This window comes from Entelurus aequoreus, linkage group LG09, assembly GCF_033978785.1.
Source record: "Entelurus aequoreus isolate RoL-2023_Sb linkage group LG09, RoL_Eaeq_v1.1, whole genome shotgun sequence".
Taxonomy (NCBI): domain Eukaryota; kingdom Metazoa; phylum Chordata; class Actinopteri; order Syngnathiformes; family Syngnathidae; genus Entelurus; species Entelurus aequoreus.
The window spans coordinates 601608-621093 of record NC_084739.1 but is presented as its reverse complement, the minus strand read 5'-3'; the positions used below and the strand labels follow the sequence as shown (position 1 = coordinate 621093).

The following is a 19486-nucleotide window of genomic DNA, read 5'->3' as shown; positions in this document are numbered from 1 at the left end:
CGTCCATCGCCGGAAAGATTGAGCAAAGTTAAAAAGTTACACAAGGTGAAGAAACATGTCTGAGCTTCCTTCTTGCCCAAAGACGGAGCTAGACAACTCAATCATGCCGTAAAAGCCATTGAATTGCAGGTTAGTTCAAGACGCCGCAAGGAGAGACTTGATATTCAATAAAAGGCAGCAAACTATGAGTGTATTAACTATAAAGTCTGTCTTCATTTACATGCAATGTGGCTCATACGGACAGAGAGGAAGGAAACAGTCTACTGACGAGTTAACTGTCCATGCTTCATTCTGCCCGACGGCTTTGAAGGCAGCACACACACTAAAGCAAAAAAGGGCCCCTAAAAGGCGCACCCCATGGTTTACAGAAGAAATTACAGCTCATAAATTATCATGTAGAAAACTGGAACGCAAATGGCGCGCGACTAAACTTGAGGTTTTCCATCAAGCATGGAGTGATAGTTTAATAACTTATAAACGCATGCTTACCTTAGCTAAAGCTAAATACTACTCAAATCTCATCCGCCTCAACAAAAACGATCCTAAATTTGTGTTTAGTACAGTAGCATCGCTAACCCAACAAGGGACTCCTCCCAGTAGCTCCACCCACTCGGCAGATGACTTTATGAATTTCTTTAATAAGAAAATTGAACTCATTAGAAAGGAGATTAAAGACAACGCATCCCAGCTACAACTGGGTTCTATTAACACAAATACGACTGTATATACGACGGACACTGCCCTCCAAAATAGTCTCTCTATTTTTGATGAAATAACATTGGAGGAATTATTACAGCGTGTAAGTGGGATAAAACAAACAACATGTTTACTTGACCCACTTCCTGGGAAACTTATCAAGGAACTGTTTGTATTATTAGGTCCATCAGTGTTAAATATTATAAACGTATCACTTTCCTCCGGCACTGTTCCCCTAGCATTCAAAAAAGCGGTTATTCATCCTCTGCTCAAAAGACCTAACCTCGATCCTGACCTCATGGTAAACTACCGACCGGTCTCCCACCTTCCGTTTATTTCCAAAATTCTCGAAAAAACTGTTGCACAGCAGCTAAATGAACACTTAGTGACTAACAATCTCTGTGAACCTTTTCAATCCGGTTTCAGGGCAAATCACTCTACGGAGACAGCCCTCGCAAAAATGACTAATGATCTATTGCTAACCATGGATGTCATCTATGTTGCTGCTTCTTCATCTTAGCGCCGCTTTCGATACCGTCGATCATAATATTTTATTAGAGCGTATCAAAACACGTATTGGTATGTCAGACTTAGCCTTGTCTTGGTTTAACTCTTATCTTACTGACAGGATGCAGTGCGTCTCCCATAACAATGTGACCTCGGACTATGTTAAGGTAACGTGCGGAGTTCCCCAGGGTTCGGTTCTTGGCCCTGCACTCTTTAGTATTTACATGCTGCCGCTGGGTGACATCATACGCAAGTACGGTGTTAGCTTTCACTGTTATGCTGATGACACTCAACTCTACATGCCCCTAAAGCTGACCAACACGCCGGACTGTAGTCAGCTGGAGGCGTGTCTTAATGAAATTAAACAATGGATGTCCGCTAACTTTTTGCAACTCAACGCTAAGAAAACGGAAATGCTGATTATCGGTCCTGCTAGACACCAACATCTATTTAATAATACCACCTTAACATTTGACAACCAAACAATTCCACAAGGTGACTCGGTAAAGAATCTGGGTATTATCTTCCACCCAACTCTCTCGTTTGAGTCACACATTAAGAGTGTTACTAAAACAACTCTCTCGTTTGAGTCACACATTAAGAGTGTTACTAAAACAACTCTCTCGTTTGAGTCACACATTAAGAGTGTTACTAAAACAACTCTCTCGTTTGAGTCACACATTAAGAGTGTTACTAAAACGGCCTTCTTTCATCTCCGTAATATCGCTAAAATTCGTTCCATCTTGTCCACTAGCGACGCTGAGATCATTATTCATGCGTTCGTTACGTCTCGTCTCGATTACTGTAACGTTTTATTTTCGGGCCTCCCTATGTCTAGCATTAAAAGATTACAGATGGTACAAAATGCGGCTGCTAGACTTTTGACAAAAACAAGAAAGTTTGATCATATTACGCCTATACTGTATATACCTTTATATACATATATACATATACCTATACTGGCTCACCTGCACTGGCTTCCTGTGCACTTAAGATGCGACTTTAAGGTTTTACTACTTACGTATAAAATACTACACGGTTTAGCTCCAGCCTATCTCGCCGATTGTATTGTACCATATGTCCCGGCAAGAAATCTGCGTTTAAAGAACTCCGGCTTATTAGTGATTCCCAGAGCCAAAAAAAAGTCTGCGGGCTATAGAGCGTTTTCTATTGGGGCTCCAATACTATGGAATGCCCTCCCGGTAACAGTTAGAGATGCTACCTCAGTAGAAGCATTTAAGTCCCATCTTAAAACTCATTTGTATAATCTAGCCTTTAAATAGACCCCCCTTTTTAGACCAGTTGATCTGCCGTTTCTTTTCTTCTCTCCTCTTCTCCCCTGTCCCTTGCGAGGGGGAGTTGCATAGGTCCGGTGGCCATGGATGAAGTGCTGGCTGTCCAGAGTCAGGACCCCGGGTGGACCACTAGCCTGTGCATCGGTTGGGGACATCTCTGCGCTGCTGACCCGTCTCCGCTCGGGATGGTTTCCTGTTGGCCCCGCTGTGGACTGGACTCCCGCTGATGTGTTGGATCCACTGTGGACTGGACTTTCACAATATTATGTCAGACCCACTCGACATCCATTGCTTTCGGTCTCCCCTAGAGGGGGGGGGGGGGGGGGGGGGGGTTACCCACATATGCGGTCCTCTCCAAGGTTTCTCATAGTCATTCACCGACGTCCCACTGGGGTGAGTTTTTCCTTGCCCTTATGTGGGCTCTGTACCGAGGATGTCGTTGTGGCTTGTACAGCCCTTTGAGACACTTGTGATTTAGGGCTATATAAATAAACATTGATTGATTGATTGATTGATTGATAAATAAACAATGATTGATTCCATGTACTTGGAGCTGAGTGAAGTGGCCTTTGCAGCCCTTTGAGACATTTGTCATTCAATTGTACTTGTATAGCACTTTTCTACCTTTAATGTACTCAAAGCACTTTGACTGTCAAACTCAAGGTCAGCATCATTTTATCTGGCCCTTGAAGGCCTGGAAAAAACACGCGTCAATAAGGTAGATATCTTTGCTTACTAAATGTATTCGTTTGGACAAGAAAAAATGTACGTACCGCATGAAATTGCACATTTTTTCCAACTTTAATATTAACCAATATTACAACAAATACTGTATCGTCATATTTTCCTAGCTATTTTTGGGGTTAAATGCTGTAAATATCTGCTTGAACTATGATTTCATGTTCAAGTTAACCATCAAATTGTTCACTGTAGGTTTTAGGGGTTAAATGTATGGTGATTTTTACAGCATATTACATATTATAACACTTTTTTTTATTACAGTAACATTCTGTCAACTGAGCGATTCTTTTCATGGTAAAAATCTACGCTTGTTGTTTTTATGGTGTATTACCAGTGGCGGGATGTGCGTTTCCCACCTAGGCCTTCAGTGATGTCCAACTTCAATGATGACCTCTCAAAATAGCATCATTGATGTCACCACACAACCATTGCTGGAGAAATACTATACAGAAACACATTTACACACTACTGGCCATTGAATCACATCAACAGTGTACAAAACAGGTTATTTTCTGGCGCATTTAAATATCAATAAACCCGCATCAGCAATTAAAACATATCTTATGTGGTACTGTCAAACTTAAAATTGCAAAAAACACTAAATGTGTAAAAACAAAGAAATAAAATATCTGAACTCACAATCTGGAGAACCCATTCGAGCTTCCGGGGTTGGCCGACATTCTCTCACAAGATGTAGTTTCTCTTTAAATATCCTTCTTGAAAATGGCCTTGCAAATATACGTGTTGTCTTGTCTAATCATAAAAGATGCAGACCAGGCGTGTTGGCTGACTTCTTCAAGTTTACTCCACAGCACAAACTCAAACTCAAACTCAACAGCGTGCTCGTCAAAAACATTCTGCTGGGCTACTGCGCATGCTCTTCAGTACTGTGGCATGCTGGGTAATGGAGTTCTTATGTTACCCGATCCTAACATCACTATATATATATCTGCCTTAGGCCATCTAGAAGGCCTTATTGACAACAACTGGTGATCTGATTGGCTATGGCAACTGTCTATCAACTGTATGTGTCCGTTCACTTCCAGTGCACACACATTGTTGATTCTGAAGGCAGATTTCAAACAGCATGGCAACATAAGCTAGCTGGATTCTGATTGGATAAAAACTCTATAACCTAAAAACAACACTGGAAGGAGCATAATATGACATGAAGAGAATATGAATACTTTTACATATTTAGAGAAAGTAAATAAAAAAAGACTTTTATCATTAGTTATGATGAAGATTTGTGGTTATGTTAGGCCAGCAGAGAAGGTCTTGCTGGCCCTGACGCCACACCACCGTGTATTACTGTAAACGGAAAAAGGGTCACACATTTTTTTGAGGGTAAAAAACTGGCAGCTTGTTGCCAGAATAAAAAATAAAAAGTGGTGCCGTTTTTCCATTTACAGTAAGACTGTCAAACCACAGCACATTTTACTGTAAAGTTCTGGCCACTAAGATGACACTTTTTCCATTTACTGTAAAATATTGTAAAAAAAACAAAAACACTTTTTACTGCAGTAAAATTCCGGTGAGTGAGTTGCCAGTTTTTACTGTAAAATATACAGATTGTTTTTTTACAGTGTGCATAAAAAAAGATATCATATTCAAATAGACAAATTCATATATTATTGGCTGTGACAAGCGGCCCTCTAAGGACTGCAATGTGGCCCTCGACCAAAACAAGTGTGAGACCCCTGATCTAAATCATCATTTAGCCCAGGGGTGTCAAAAGTCATTTTACATGTGGGGGCCACGTGGAGAAAAACCCACTCCCAAAATCACAGCACGATAACTTAAAAATAAAGACAACTTCAGATTGTTTTGTTTAAAAATTAATGTGTTTTTTTTCACTTAAATAGTATTCTATCTTTGTCGTTATTTATAGTTTCTGAATAAATGACGTGATAATGTTCATCAGTCAACTCATTGGTGTTCATTTTCAATCTATCAAGATAAAAATATCAAAATCGAATTAGTGGATGTTATTTATGTAGTTTAATCATTTTCCTCCACTGATGTACTAACATGTGGTTTATTTTGTACATATGTAGAATCATCTACAAAGATACAAATAATTGCTATTGCGACATCTACTGGACACATTTAGAATGGCAGTTTCTCTCATTTTGGTACTTAGCAAACTCATCCTGCGGGCCGGAAAAACGTGTTTGTACGTCTGACTCCCATTTCTATGTTCCTTCTTCTTATGTAAACAACTGTAAGTGCAATAGTTGTCATTGTCAAACAGTGTTTTAGGAAGAAAAGTAGTCTCCCGTTTTTGTTTCTGCACATACTCAACACATTTTCTAATAAGCCATATCTTTAATAATATATATATATTTAAAATCCTTTCTCAGTCATAAATATTTACAGCAATATTCACACACGTGTCACCTCACCTAGCACGTTTACATCAATAATAACAATGCAGTCCTTTTGCCATGCCGAGCAATACAAAGTGTAATTAGCTTTTAGAAGAGCGTGTGGCACAGAAGAAGGCCACACCACACGTGCACAGTGGTGTACTCTCAGGCGGTAGAAAAGGCTCAGTGATTAGCAATAAAAACAAGCACACAGCAGATGAGCTTTTCCCTCAAAGACAAAGTAGTGCACTTCCTCTGTTAAAAGCGCAGAGTGCTTCCTAAATGTGTTGTGTCAAAAAGGCTGGAGAACTTCAAATTCCCTTTGTGCTGTTTAGAAGTAGAAAAGAGCCAGCTGTCCACTTAGTTCAACATCAGGCTAGGACAGCTGCTAGGACAGCTTGGTCATGGGGAACTGCAGGTCCCAGCCGTTGTGGGCCACGTGGCCCGTCTGCAGCTCCACTTTGGGGTTCTTCAGGCTGTAGCGCCGCATCTTGGTGTTCTTGTAGTAGATGGAGTAGATGAAGAGGAAGATGACGGAGATGATCACCACCGTGGCCGCCACAAAGCCGGCTATGAGGGGCAGGTAGTCCTCTGCGAGGGCAAATACACAATTCAACATTTAAATATATCTTTTTCAAATGAAGCCCTTTTTCATGCCAGAAGCAAACTGGGCCAATCAGAAGTCTAGAGAAAGTAACCAACATCTTGCTATGTATTTTGATACTTTTCTATGTAAAGGGGACCCCCCAAAAATGTCATTATTGGCTTTCATTTAACAACAAATGTTAGTGTACATGAAACATATGTTTATTATTGTCATTTAGTCCTTCAATAAAATGTTGAACATACTAGACAACTTGTCTTTTAGTAGTAAGTAAACAAACAAAGACTCCTAATTAGTCTGCAGTAACATATTGTGTCATTTATACACCTATTATTTTGTACACATTATAAAGGACAAACTGTAAAAATGGATTATAAATCTACTTGTTAATTTACTGTTAATATCTGCTTATTTTCTCTTTTAACATGTTCTATCTACACTTCTGTTCAAATGTAATAATCACTTATTCTTCTCTTCTTTGATACTTGACATTAGTTTTGGATGATACCACACATTTAGGTATGGATGTGATACCAAGTAGTTACAGGATCATACATTGGTCATATTCAAAGTCCTCATGTGTCCAGGGACATATTTACTGACTTTATTAACATAATATACATTTTAAATAAAAGGAAAAAATCTTTTGTGACAATAAAATATCGACGTAATCATAGTTGTATCGACTAGATACGCTTCTGTACTTGGTATCATTACAGTGGATGTCAGGTGTAGATCCACCCATGGCGTTTGTTTACATTCAGCGTGCTAGCTTTTGTTAGCATTGAGCTACTGTATCCTCCTACGCTGTGTAGTGAAGCATGTTTAGCTATTCCTCGTCCTCCAGTGATAATGCTACCTGTAAGAAACTTACTTTATTTGTCGCCATGGAGACCAGGATTAGTGATTTAGAAGTAGCTAAAACACTGTGGATGGAAGTTAGCCATGTGTTAAAGCAGCTCTTCCTGAGGGTGTTTCAGTGTTATAACTTCACCTTTATCTAGCAGTATAGCTCGGTTGGTAGAGTGGCCGTGCCAGCAACTTGAGGGTTGCAGGTTCGAGCCCCGCTTCCGCCATCCTAGTCACTGCTGTTGTGTCCTTGGGCAAGACACTTTACCCACCTGCTCCCAGTGCCACCCACTCTGGTTTAAATGTAACTTAGATATTGGGTTTCACTATGTAAAAGCGCTTTGAGTCACTAGAGAAAAGCGCTATATAAATATAATTCACTTCACTTCACTTCATCTTGACTTTTTACACCAACATTCTCCCTTTTCTGTCTACACACTGTGTCTGCTTGTAAGTACTCTGTGTGTGTGCGCTGCCCAACATGCTCCTCTGCTCATAAAACCAGCAATGTCACCAGGTGAGGACGCGCCGTCATGCCCGTAAAAAAAAAAAAGGGGAACCAGTACTTTTCAGAGCAAAGCTAAAGTAGCAAAGAAAGTCACACACACACTAGGTGTGGCAAAATTATTCTCTGCATTTGACCCATCCCCTTATTCACCCCCTGGGAGGTGAGGGGAGCAGTGAGCACAACACAGCGGACTCTGATGCTCTTTTTGGTTCCAGTGGACTACACATCATCCACCTTAATGTGAACAGCCTCTCTGGAGCCAAACTCGACCAAATCAGAGAAATGTTCCTCAACACGAAGGTAAAAATCTTGTGTTTCTCTGAAACCAAATTTGATCAAAGTATTTCTGATTCAGAGATAGAAATACAAAACTTTTCGGTTATCAGAAAGGATAGGAATAAACACGGTGGGGGCGTTTGTATGTATATTCACCAGGATATTAAATACATAACTCGCACTGATCTTAACCACAATAACCTGGAATCTGTGTGGGCGGAAATCAAATTTAAAAATGCTAAGCCGGTACTAATAGGGACTGTTTATAGACCCCCTAATCAGAGTGATTTCTATGGGGCTTTGGAAGAATGCTTGGCGGGGACAGACAACATGGAGAAAATTATAACTGGGGATCTGAACACAGATATTCAACGCAAAGATGCGCCTGTCTTCAGATCCTTCAGCAAGTTTTGTAATCTCCACGGTCTTTCCCAGCTAATAGCGCTACCCACAAGGGTGTGTGATTCCACCCAATCAACCATAGATCTCATTCTCACTTCAGACCGGCCTAAAATAAAAAATAGTGGGGTCATGATCTGTGGTCTTAGCGACCACTATCTAACCTTCTGCACCCGTAAAATAGCTAAACCTAAAGCCAATGGCCACATAACAGCCCAATCCAGATCCCTCAAAAAATACTCCAATGACAATTTCAATTTAAAATTAGATGAGTGGGACTGGTGCCCTGTGCTCGCGAGCAACCTGGTTGATGTCGCTTGGGATCGCTTCAAAACGGCGTTCCTAAAGATACTAAATGACATGGCTCCCGTGAAAACAGTCAGGATCAAAGCCCGCTCGGAACCATGGATGAATCCGGACCTATTAGCTGCCATAAAAGACAGAGACAGGAAATACTCTGAATACCAAAAATGTAAAACAGAAGTAGATAAACAACCCAATAATATCAACCTCAAATTACTCCTTTCAACTCTCAAAAAGCAATGCAATAAATTAAGAAATAAGTCAACCAACCTGACTAAATCCTTAAAAAAAAATTACATTAACGACAAAATAGAGGAAAACACGAATAAGCCACGTGAGCTCTGGAAAATTCTCAACAACCAGCTTCCTGGTTGCAGCCAGAAACTTAAAACAAGACTCACCAACATCAGCATCAAGGAGGGTGACTCCCTCATTACAGACAAAATGGAGGTAGCTAGCAGACTTAACGCCTTTTTCACCAGCATAGCTGCAACTCTTGTCAACAAGCTGTCCCACCACTCTGGTCGCTTTGGTGTAGAACACATTAAAGCCTTCTACAGAAAGCTAGGAGTATCCAACAATGATTTCAAATTAGAAATGGTCACAGCTGATGAGGTGTTTAAAAAATTGAGCGCGCTCCACCCTAACAAGGCCACCGGTCTTGATAATATTCCCTCCAGATTCCTCAGGGACTCTGCCTCCATCATTGCCCCGATCATCACGCACATAATAAACCTATCAATTACACAAGGCCAAGTACCAAAAGATTTTAAGATAGCAAGAGTAACTCCCCTCTTTAAAAAAGGAAGCAAATTGGAACCTGGCAACTACCGACCTGTTTCTATTCTCAGCTCCATTTCGAAAGTAATGGAGAAAATAGTTTATGAACAGGTCGATAGTTACCTTGCCACTAATAAACTCATGTACAAATTCCAATCCGGCTTCAGAACTAACCACTCCACTGACACATGCCTTCTCTATCTGACCGACCACATCAAACATGAGGTGGACGCGGGCAAATACTGCGGCATGGTCATGCTGGACCTTCAGAAGGCCTTTGACACCGTTAACCACGCTATACTGTTGGATAAGCTCAGAGCAATCGGATTTAACAAAACCTCTTGGAGCTGGATGCAGTCTTACTTGGAGGGGAGGGAGCAGGTGGTAGAGGTGAACGGCACCGTGTCCCCCCCCCTCTCGGTGAACTGTGGAGTCCCCCAAGGCAGTATATTGGGACCTTTACTGTTCCTAATATACATAAACGACATGTCATCGGCATGTGACTGTGAATTGTTTTTGTTTGCGGATGACTCTGCCCTGCTGGTATCCGGCAAGGACAAGTCACAGGTGGAGAAAATCCTCAGTGCTGAGCTCTGTAGAATTTGCACCTGGCTCGCTGACAACAAGCTATCCATCCACTTGGGTAAAACAGAATCCATCCTGTTTGGGTCCCACATCAAACTTAAGAGAGTCAATCACTTCACCATAAAAGTAGGTGACAGTGTCATCACCAGGAAAGATGAGGTCACCTACCTAGGTTCCATTCTAGAGGCTAACCTTTCCTGTGATAAAATGGCAACCAAGGTAATCAAAAAGGTTAACCAACGAACGAGATTTCTCTACAGAATTTCCTCTCTGGTCAACAAAAGCACCTTGAAGATTCTGGCGGGAACTCTCGTTCAACCCTTTTTCGATTACGCATGCACCTCCTGGTACCCTAGCACCTCCAAAACCCTCAAATCTAAACTCCAAACATCTCAGAACAAGCTAGTCAGGTTACTTCTAGACCTCCACCCCAGATCCCACCTCACTCCTACCCACTTCTCTAAAGTGGGCTGGCTCAAGGTGGAGGACAGAGTTAAACAACTTGCACTGAGCCTAGTCTATAAAATCCGCTACACCTCCCTGATACCGAAGTACATGTCAAACTACTTCCTTAACGTAAATGACCGCCATAACCACAACACCAGGGGGTGCTCCACTAACCACGTTAAACCCAGATTCCGAACTAACAAAGGTCTTAACTCATTCTCTTTCTATGCCACATCAATGTGGAATGCGCTCCCAACAGGTATAAAAGAAAGGGCATCTCTATCCTCCTTCAAAACCGCTATAAAAGTTCACCTCCAGGCAGCTACAACCCTAAACTAACACCCTCCCCGGATTGCTAATAATCAAATGTAAACAATCAAATGCAGATTCTTTTTCTTATGCCTTCTGATCTCTCTCTCTCTCTCTATGTCCACTACTTGATGTCCATATCCCCCCCCCCCACCCCACCCCCCCTCCACACTCCTGATTGTAAATAATGTAAATAATTCAATGTGATTATCTTGTGTGATGACTGTATTATGATGATAGTATATATGATAGTATATATCTGTATCATGAATCAATTTAAGTGGACCCCGACTTAAACAAGTTGAAAAACTTATTCGGGTGTTACCATTTAGTGGTCAATTGTACGGAATATGTACTTCACTGTGCAACCTACTAATAAAAGTCTCAATCAATCAATCAATCAAGCAGCAGTGGTGGCAGCGCCCGGGAATCATTTTTGGTGATTTAACCCCCAATTCCAAGCCTTGATGCTGAGTGCCAAGCAGGGAGGTAATGGCTCCCATTTTTATAGTCTTTGGTATGACTCGGCCGGGGTTTGAACTCACAACCTACCCATCGCAGGGCGGACACTCTAACCACTAGGCCACTGAGCAGGTATTTATCTTAAGTGCAGTTGTTGATGTTAAATAAAGTGATTAATGGCAAAACCGCTTGTCATTTTTATGTTGAGGCGGCGGGGGTGATGTCGTTAGCTGCATGTAACTAATAAAGTAACTTGTGGTCTAACTTAGTTACTTTTAAATATAATATAAAGCAAAAGCCACATGAATGATTATCATCTCCAAACCAAGAATGGTGGCTCACACTCAACTTAAATAGTCTTAATCACCAACAGAAAACAGGTGAGGGGAAAAGTGCTTGAAGGCATGTTATGAAAGAACACCAACACATCAGGAAGTGTCACCAAAATAAGAGCGCAGGACAGGAACAAGCACTAAAACACGGAAAGTGTCAGCATATGTACTCTTCTTACCTTTTGGAATGACTTCAACCTTATAGAAGACCATGTCCAGGTAATTAGAGGCCCTGCAGGTGTAGAGACCTGCCTCCGTTACCGTGATGTTGCCCCCCGAGACACGAGCGTCTGCAGCGTGGATCCAGACAATCTCCGGCGGTGGGTGGCCATCAGCCTCACACACCAGCTCCTCGGGGTAACCTCGGAACAGCGGCACCACCGTGGGCAGTTTGGTGGTGTTGATGACGGGCTTGTCTGTGAGGGGCCACACCAAGTAAGGCAAGGACACATCCATAGTTTGCAGTGTGTCTTAAAAGGGGGTCTCACAGTGTGTGTTAAGAAAAGGGGGTCTCAGAGTGTGTGTTAAGGAAAGGGGGTCTCACAGTGTGTGTTAAGGAAAGGGGGTCTCACAGTGTGTGTTAATAAAAGGGGGTCTCACAGTGTGTGTTAAAAGGGGGTCTCACAGTGTGTGTTAAGGAAAGGGGATCTCACAGTGTGTGTTAAGAAAAGGGGGTCTCACAGTGTGTGTTAAGAAAAGGGGGTCTCACAGTGTGTGTTAATAAAAGGGGGTCTCACAGTGTGTGTTAAGAAAAGAGGGTCTCACAGTGTGTCTTAAAGGCCTACTGAAATGAATTTTTTTTATTTAAACGGGGATAGCAGATCTATTCTATGTGTCATACTTGATCATTTCGCGATATTGCCATATTTTTGCTGAAAGGATTTAGTATAAAACAACGACGATAAAGATTGCAACTTTTGGTATCTGATAAAAAAAAGGCTTGCACCTACCGGAAGTAGCGTGACGTAGTCAGTTGAACATATATGCAAAGTTCCCTATTGTTTACAATGATGGCCGCATGAAGTGAGAGAGATTCGGACCGAGAAAGCGACAATTTCCCCATTAATTTGAGCGAGGATGAAAGATTTGTGGATGAGTAAAGTGCAAGTGAAGGACTAGTGGGGAGTTGAAGCTATTCAGATAGGGAAGATGCTGTGAGAGCCGGGGGTGACCTGATATTCAGCTGGGAAGGACTACAACAGTAAATAAACACAAGACATATATATACTCTATTAGCCACAACACAACCAGGCTTATATTTAATATTCCACAAATTAATCCTGCATAAAAACACCTGCGTGTTTGTTATGCTAGCTCCTAGCTCCTCTGCTAGCTCCTAGCTCCATAGAACACGCCAATACAATTCAAACACCTGATCAACACACACAATCACTCAGCCCAAAAGACCGTTTACCTAACCCAAGGTTCATAAAGCTTATATATTTTTAAAAAGTTACGTACGTGACGCGCACATACGGTCAAGTTATCGAATGTTTAGCAGCCAAGGCTGCATACTCACGGTACCTGATATTCAGCTGGGAATGACTACAACAGTAAATAAACACAAGACATATATATACTCTATTAGCCACAACACAACCAGGCTTATATTTAATATGCCACAAATTAATCCTGCATAATAACACCTGCGTGTTTGTTATGCTAGCTCCTAGCTCCTCTGCTAGCTCCTAGCTCCATAGAACACGCCAATACAATTCAAACACATGATCAACACACACAATCACTCAGCCCAAAAGACCGTTCACCTAACCCAAGGTTCATAAAGCTTATATATTTTAAAAAAGTTACGTACATACGCAAAAAAAAGCCAAAGCTGCATACTCACAGTAGCACGTCTGCGTCTTTGTCATCCAAATCAAAGTAATCCTGGTAAGAGTCTGTGTTGTCCCAGTTCTCTACAGGCGTCTGTGTATCCAAATCAAAAGTCCTCCTGGTTAGAGTCTCTGTTATCCGAGTTCTTCCATCTTGACTGCATCTTTCGGGAATGTAAACAAAGAAGCGCCGGCTGTGTACTGTTGTGGCTGACTACGTTCGAAAAATACGTCCATTTCGCACCGACAACTTTCTTCTTTGCTTGCTCGGCTTCCTTCTCCATAATGCAATGAACATGATTGAAACAGATTCACCAACACAGATGTCCAGAATACTGTGGAATTATGAAATGAAAACAGAGCTTTTTCGTATCGGCTTCAATGTGGAAGGCATACCCGTGTTCGCCGGGCTACGTCACACGCATACGTCATCCTCAGAGGCGTTTCGAACCGGAAGTTTAGCGGCAAATTTAAAATGTCACTTTATAAGTTAACCCGGCCGTATTGGCATGTGTTATAATGTTAAGATTTCATCATTGATATATAAACTATCAGACTGCGTGGTCGGTAGTAGTGGGTTTCAGTAGGCCTTTAAAAGGGGGTCTCACAGTGTCTGTTAAGGAAAGGGGGTCTCACAGTGTGTGTTAAGAAAAGGGGTTCTCACAGTGTGTGTTAAGAAAAGGGGGTCTCACAGTGTGTGTTAAGAAAAGGGGGTCTCACAGTGTGTGTTAAGAAAAGGGGGTCTCACAGTGTGTGTTAAGAAAAGGGGGTCTCACAGTGTGTGTTAAGGAAAGGGGGTCTCACAGTGTGTGTTAAGGAAAGGGGGTCTCACAGTGTGTGTTAATAAAAGGGGGTCTCAGAGTGTGTGTTAAGGAAAGGGGGTCTCAGAGTGTGTGTTAAGAAAAGGGGGTCTCACAGTGTGTGTTAAGAAAAGGGGGTCTCACAGTGTGTGTTAAGGAAAGGGGGTCTCACAGTGTGTGTTAAGAAAAGGGGGTCTCATAGTGTGTGTTAAGAAAAGGGGGTCTCACAGTGTGTGTTAAGAAAAGGGGGTCTCACAGTGTGTGTTAATAAAAGGGGGTCTCAGAGTGTGTGTTAAGGAAAGGGGGTCTCACAGTGTGTGTTAATAAAAGGGGGTCTCAGAGTGTGTGTTAAGAAAAGGGGGTCTCACAGTGTATGTTAAGAAAAGGGGGTCTCACAGTGTGTGTTAATAAAAGGGGGTCTCAGAGTGTGTGTTAAGAAAAGGGGGTCTCACAGTGTATGTTAAGAAAAGGGGGTCTCACAGTGTGTTAATAAAAGGGGGTCTCAGAGTGTGTGTTAAGAAAAGGGGGTCTCAGAGTGTGTGTTAAGGAAAGGGGGTCTCACAGTGTGTGTTAAGGAAAGGGGGTCTCACAGTGCGTGTTAAGGAAAGGGGGTCTCACAGTGCGTGTTAAGGAAAGGGGGTCTCACAGTGCGTGTTAAGGAAAGGGGGTCTCACAGTGCGTGTTAAGGAAAGGGGGTCTCACAGTGCGTGTTAAGGAAAGGGTCTCACAGTGGACGGTGACGCTGACAGGATCAGACATCATGGAGGGAGGGGGCTGCGGCCCCCCTGCTCCCAGCTCCAAGTACACCTCACACCGCAAATGAGCTCCCTTCAGGTCTCGGTAGAGACGGACGCTGGCACTAGAAGACACGTTGAGCGGCGTCCTGATGGCGCTGATGTCACACGTACCGTTGGCGTCCCTTTCAGGCAGGCAGTCAGCCAATCGCAGTGGCCCTGAAAGACATTTTGGCAAAATAGAAGTTAAGTCCAGCACATCTTGTAGTATTTGAGAGAACTGAGCAGCTTTGTATTACAGTACATGGTGTCATACTGTACAATAGAGCAGAGGACACACCATCACTCCTTGACCACAAGCTCTGTCCAGAATTGGTCATCACGACAAAGAGTGAAACATTTCAAGAATATATTTCTGATTGTCAAAAAGTTTAATACTGGATTTAACTGCTTCACGCTCTAATCAAAAATGAAGTGAAAAACACTGTTTGAGCCTTTAATGGCTCTCTTTGTTTTAAATACAGTATTTTCCAGACTATAAGGCGCACTTAAAGGCCTACTGAAATGAATTTTTTTTATTTAAACGGGGATAGCAGATCTATTCTATGTGTCATACTTGATCATTTCGCGATATTGCCATATTTTTGCTGAAAGGATTTAGTATAGAACAACGACGATAAAGATTGCAACTTTTGGTATCTGATAAAAAAAAAGGCTTGCACCTACCGGAAGTAGCGTGACGTAGTCAGTTGAACATATATGCAAAGTTCCCTATTGTTTACAATGATGGCCGCATGAAGTGAGAGAGATTCGGACCGAGAAAGCGACAATTTCCCCATTAATTTGAGCGAGGATGAAAGATTTGTGGATGAGTAAAGTGCAAGTGAAGGACTAGTGGGGAGTTGAAGCTATTCAGATAGGGAAGATGCTGTGAGAGCCGGGGGTGACCTGATATTCAGCTGGGAATGACTACAACAGTAAATAAACACAAGACATATATATACTCTATTAGCCACAACACAACCAGGCTTATATTTAATATGACACAAATTAATCCTGCATAAAAACACCTGCGTGTTTGTTACGCTAGCTCCTAGCGCCTCTGCTAGCTCCTAGCTCCATAGAACACGCCAATACAATTCAAACACCTGATCAACACACACAATCACTCAGCCCAAAAGACCGTTCACCTAACCCAAGGTTCATAAAGCTTATATATTTTAAAAAAGTTACGTACATACGCAAAAAAAAGTTGCGCACATACGGTCAAGCGATCAAATGTTTAGAAGCCAAAGCTGCATACTCACAGTAGCACGTCTGCGTCTTTGTCATCCAAATCAAAGTAATCCTGGTAAGAGTCTGTGTTGTCCCAGTTCTCTACAGGCGTCTGTGTATCGAAGTCAAAAGTCCTCCTGGTTAGAGTCTCTGTTATCCGAGTTCTTCCATCTTGACTGCATCTTTCGGGAATGTAAACAAAGAAGCGCCGGCTGTGTACTGTTGTGGCTGACTACGTTCGAAAAATACGTCCATTTCGCACCGACAACTTTCTTCTTTGCTTGCTCAGCTTCCTTCTCCATAATGCAATGAACATGATTGAAACAGATTCACCAACACAGATGTCCAGAATACTGTGGAATTATGAAATGAAAACAGAGCTTTTTCGTATTGGCTTCAATGTGGAAGGCATACCCGTGTTCGCCGGTCTACGTCACGCGCATACGTCATCCTCAGAGGCGTTTCGAACCGGAAGTTTAGCGGCAAATTTAAAATGTCACTTTATAAGTTAACCCGGCCGTATTGGCATGTGTTATAATGTTAAGATTTCATCATTGATATATAAACTATCAGACTGCGTGGTCGGTAGTAGTGGCTTTTTTCCCCTCAAAACTCGACAGTGCACCTTACAACCCGGTGCACCTAATGTAAGGAATACGTTTGGTTGAACTTACCCACCTCGAAGCAATTTTATTTGGTACATGGTGTAATACGTGTGATCAGTAGATGGCAGTCAAACATAAGAGATAAGTGTAGGCTGCACCGTTTGATGTGCTTCAACATAGGAGTATTCTCATTCTTCTTGTACTAATTGGGCCATGGACAGCAAAACTATATTACTATTACGGCTGCAACTAACGATTAATTTGATAATCGATTAATCTGTCGATTATTACTTTGATTAATCGATTAATAATCGGATAAAAGAGACAAACTACATTTCTATCCTTTCCAGTATTTTATTGAAAAAAAACCAGCACACTGGCACCATACTTATTTTGATTATTGTTTCTCTGTTGTTTATACATGTTGCAGTTTATAAATAAAGGTTTAAAACAAAAAAAAAGTTTAAAAAAAAACAAGTTAAAAAAAAAAAACAACAACAACATAGCATAGATCCAACAAATCGATGACTAAATTAATCGCCAACTATTTTTATTATTGATTTTAATCGATTTAATCGATTAGTTGTTGCAGCCCTAATTGCTATACAAGCTGTACACGGACTCCTCTCAAGCCAAGTTTAATTTCTATGGCACTTCTTCTTGAGAAGACATAGTCAAATGCTTGCTGGAATGTATTGACTTTTCTGAGATACTGTAGTAGTACACACAGCACTGTTGTGGCTGCTCAGTACAACATGCACACACGCCCAAGCAATAACCCTCTATTTTTTTTTCTAATTTCATTTTTGGCGTTGCACTGCACTTGCATCGTTTCCATGTGGGGCCAGTACCCCATAAGAGCAAGTACCTAGTCCACCAATGTTGGTCATTGCCTTCGTCACACGTCCTATTAAGGGTGCTTACTAGAGATGTCCGATAATATCGGCCTGCCTATATTATCGGCCGATAAATGCTTTAAAATATAATATCGGAAATTATCGGTATCGTTTTTTAAATTTTTTATTAAATCAACATAAAAAACACAAGATACACTTACAATTAGTGCACCAAGCCAAAAAACCTCCCTCCCCCATTTACACTCATTCACACAAAAGGGTTGTTTCTTTCTGTTATTAATATTCTGCTTCCTACATTATATATCAATATATATCAATACAGTCTGCAAGGGATACAGTCCGTAAGCACACATGATTGTGCGTGCTGCTGGTCCACTAATAGTACTAACCTTTAACAGTTAATTTTACTCATTTTCATTCATTACTAGTTTCTATGTAACTGTTTTTATATTGTTTTGCTTTCTTTTTTATTCAAGAAAATGTTTTTAATTTATTTATCTTATTTTACTAATTTTTTTAAAAAGGACCTTATCTTCACCATACATGGTTGTCCAAATTAGGCATAATAATGTGTTAATTCCACGACTGTATATATCGGTATCGGTTGATATCGGTATCTGTAATTAAGAGTTGGACAATATCGGAATATCGGCAAAAAGCCATTATCGGACATCCCTAGTGTTGCATTCATAGCGAATAACTTCATTTTACACCTGAATGGCATCAAGGAGCACCATTTGGCTTCTTCACTTTTCTTCAAACATTTACAGTACTCATCTATCAATTGTCACATGTTAATATTCAAGACAACGTCTATGAAAAGGTAAAAAAAAAAAACAGGTGGATGGCTGCAAGGGGGAAAGAAAAGTGTTTAACGCAGTGAAGCCAATTCAGAACTGCTATGCCGCTTCAGCGTTGATTGAAAAAAATCAAGAAAACACAATAAATGTGCAACAATTATGAAAAAACAAAAGGTTATTTAGACATTACTGTAAATTCCGGACTATACGCCACTACTTTTTTCCTACACTTTGAACCCTGCAGCTTATAAAACGCAGCGGCTAAATTATGGATTTTTCTTTGCTGACAGCAATAATAAAAGTTATTTTGTAAAGAAAGACAAGCAAAAACACTGGCAGGGTGTTTTAGTGTTTGTGCTATGGCGCCATCTTTTCAATGAATGTGCTCACTGCACATTCAACCTTTTTCCAAAACACAATATAGAATGTGAGATATATCGGCGGGGGACGGCCGATATATATATTCATGTTTGCATTGTTTCTTATGGAGAAACTTGCTTTACTATACAAACTTTGACAGTGTTTCCCACACATTCATTTATTTGTGGCGGACCGCCACGAAAGAATTACGTCCGCCACAAATAAAAAAAAATAAATAAAAATAAATTATTTTTTATTTTTATTTATTTTATTTTTTTGTCCTGTCCAGCTTTTTAGGCAAATCATATAGTTGATGTAGATGCCCATATAGGCTGTTCAGATTTACTTTACAAAAAAGAAGTGTAGGATACTTCTCTTGTTGCCTTATTTGTATTTGACCACTACTGTTTTCTGTTTATTTGTTACTGACTGTGGCAGGACACCTCTGCCTCTGTTTCACTTTATGTTGCTGGTAAATAATATGGTTGTAGTAGTAGGCTAAAGTTAAATTATTTAGTATGCACTAATTAAAGGGGCAGAGCTTTAAGAGACATTTTAGCTTATATATTTTATAAGATATATTTTTTGTAAGAACCACAATTAATAAATATATTTCAGTGAATAACTTATTGTTCAAATCTGTATATAAATATGTACATAAAGTGTTGTAATTATATTGTAAAATGGATGGATGGACGTTTAAAACAAAACTGTTATTATTAATTAGCAAGTATACATTTTTTGAGCCTTTTTAGAGAAAA

The 19486-nt window shown here is 40.8% G+C and overlaps 1 protein-coding gene across 1 annotated transcript in view; it reads right to left on the bottom strand.

Moving 5' to 3' along the window:
- Nucleotides 1-4159: 4159 nt before the first annotated feature.
- The window catches only part of LOC133657045 (hemicentin-2-like), a 40734-nt gene continuing 25407 nt past the window's right edge, over nt 4160-19486 (bottom strand). Inside the window, exons 10-12 of the mRNA XM_062057929.1 lie at nt 14823-15047; nt 11642-11878; nt 4160-6199 (exon numbers count right to left, since the gene is read on the bottom strand). Coding sequence (XP_061913913.1) covers nt 5997-6199; nt 11642-11878; nt 14823-15047 — 665 coding nt within the window. The 3' untranslated portion in view covers nt 4160-5996. The remainder of the gene's footprint in view (nt 6200-11641; nt 11879-14822; nt 15048-19486) is intronic.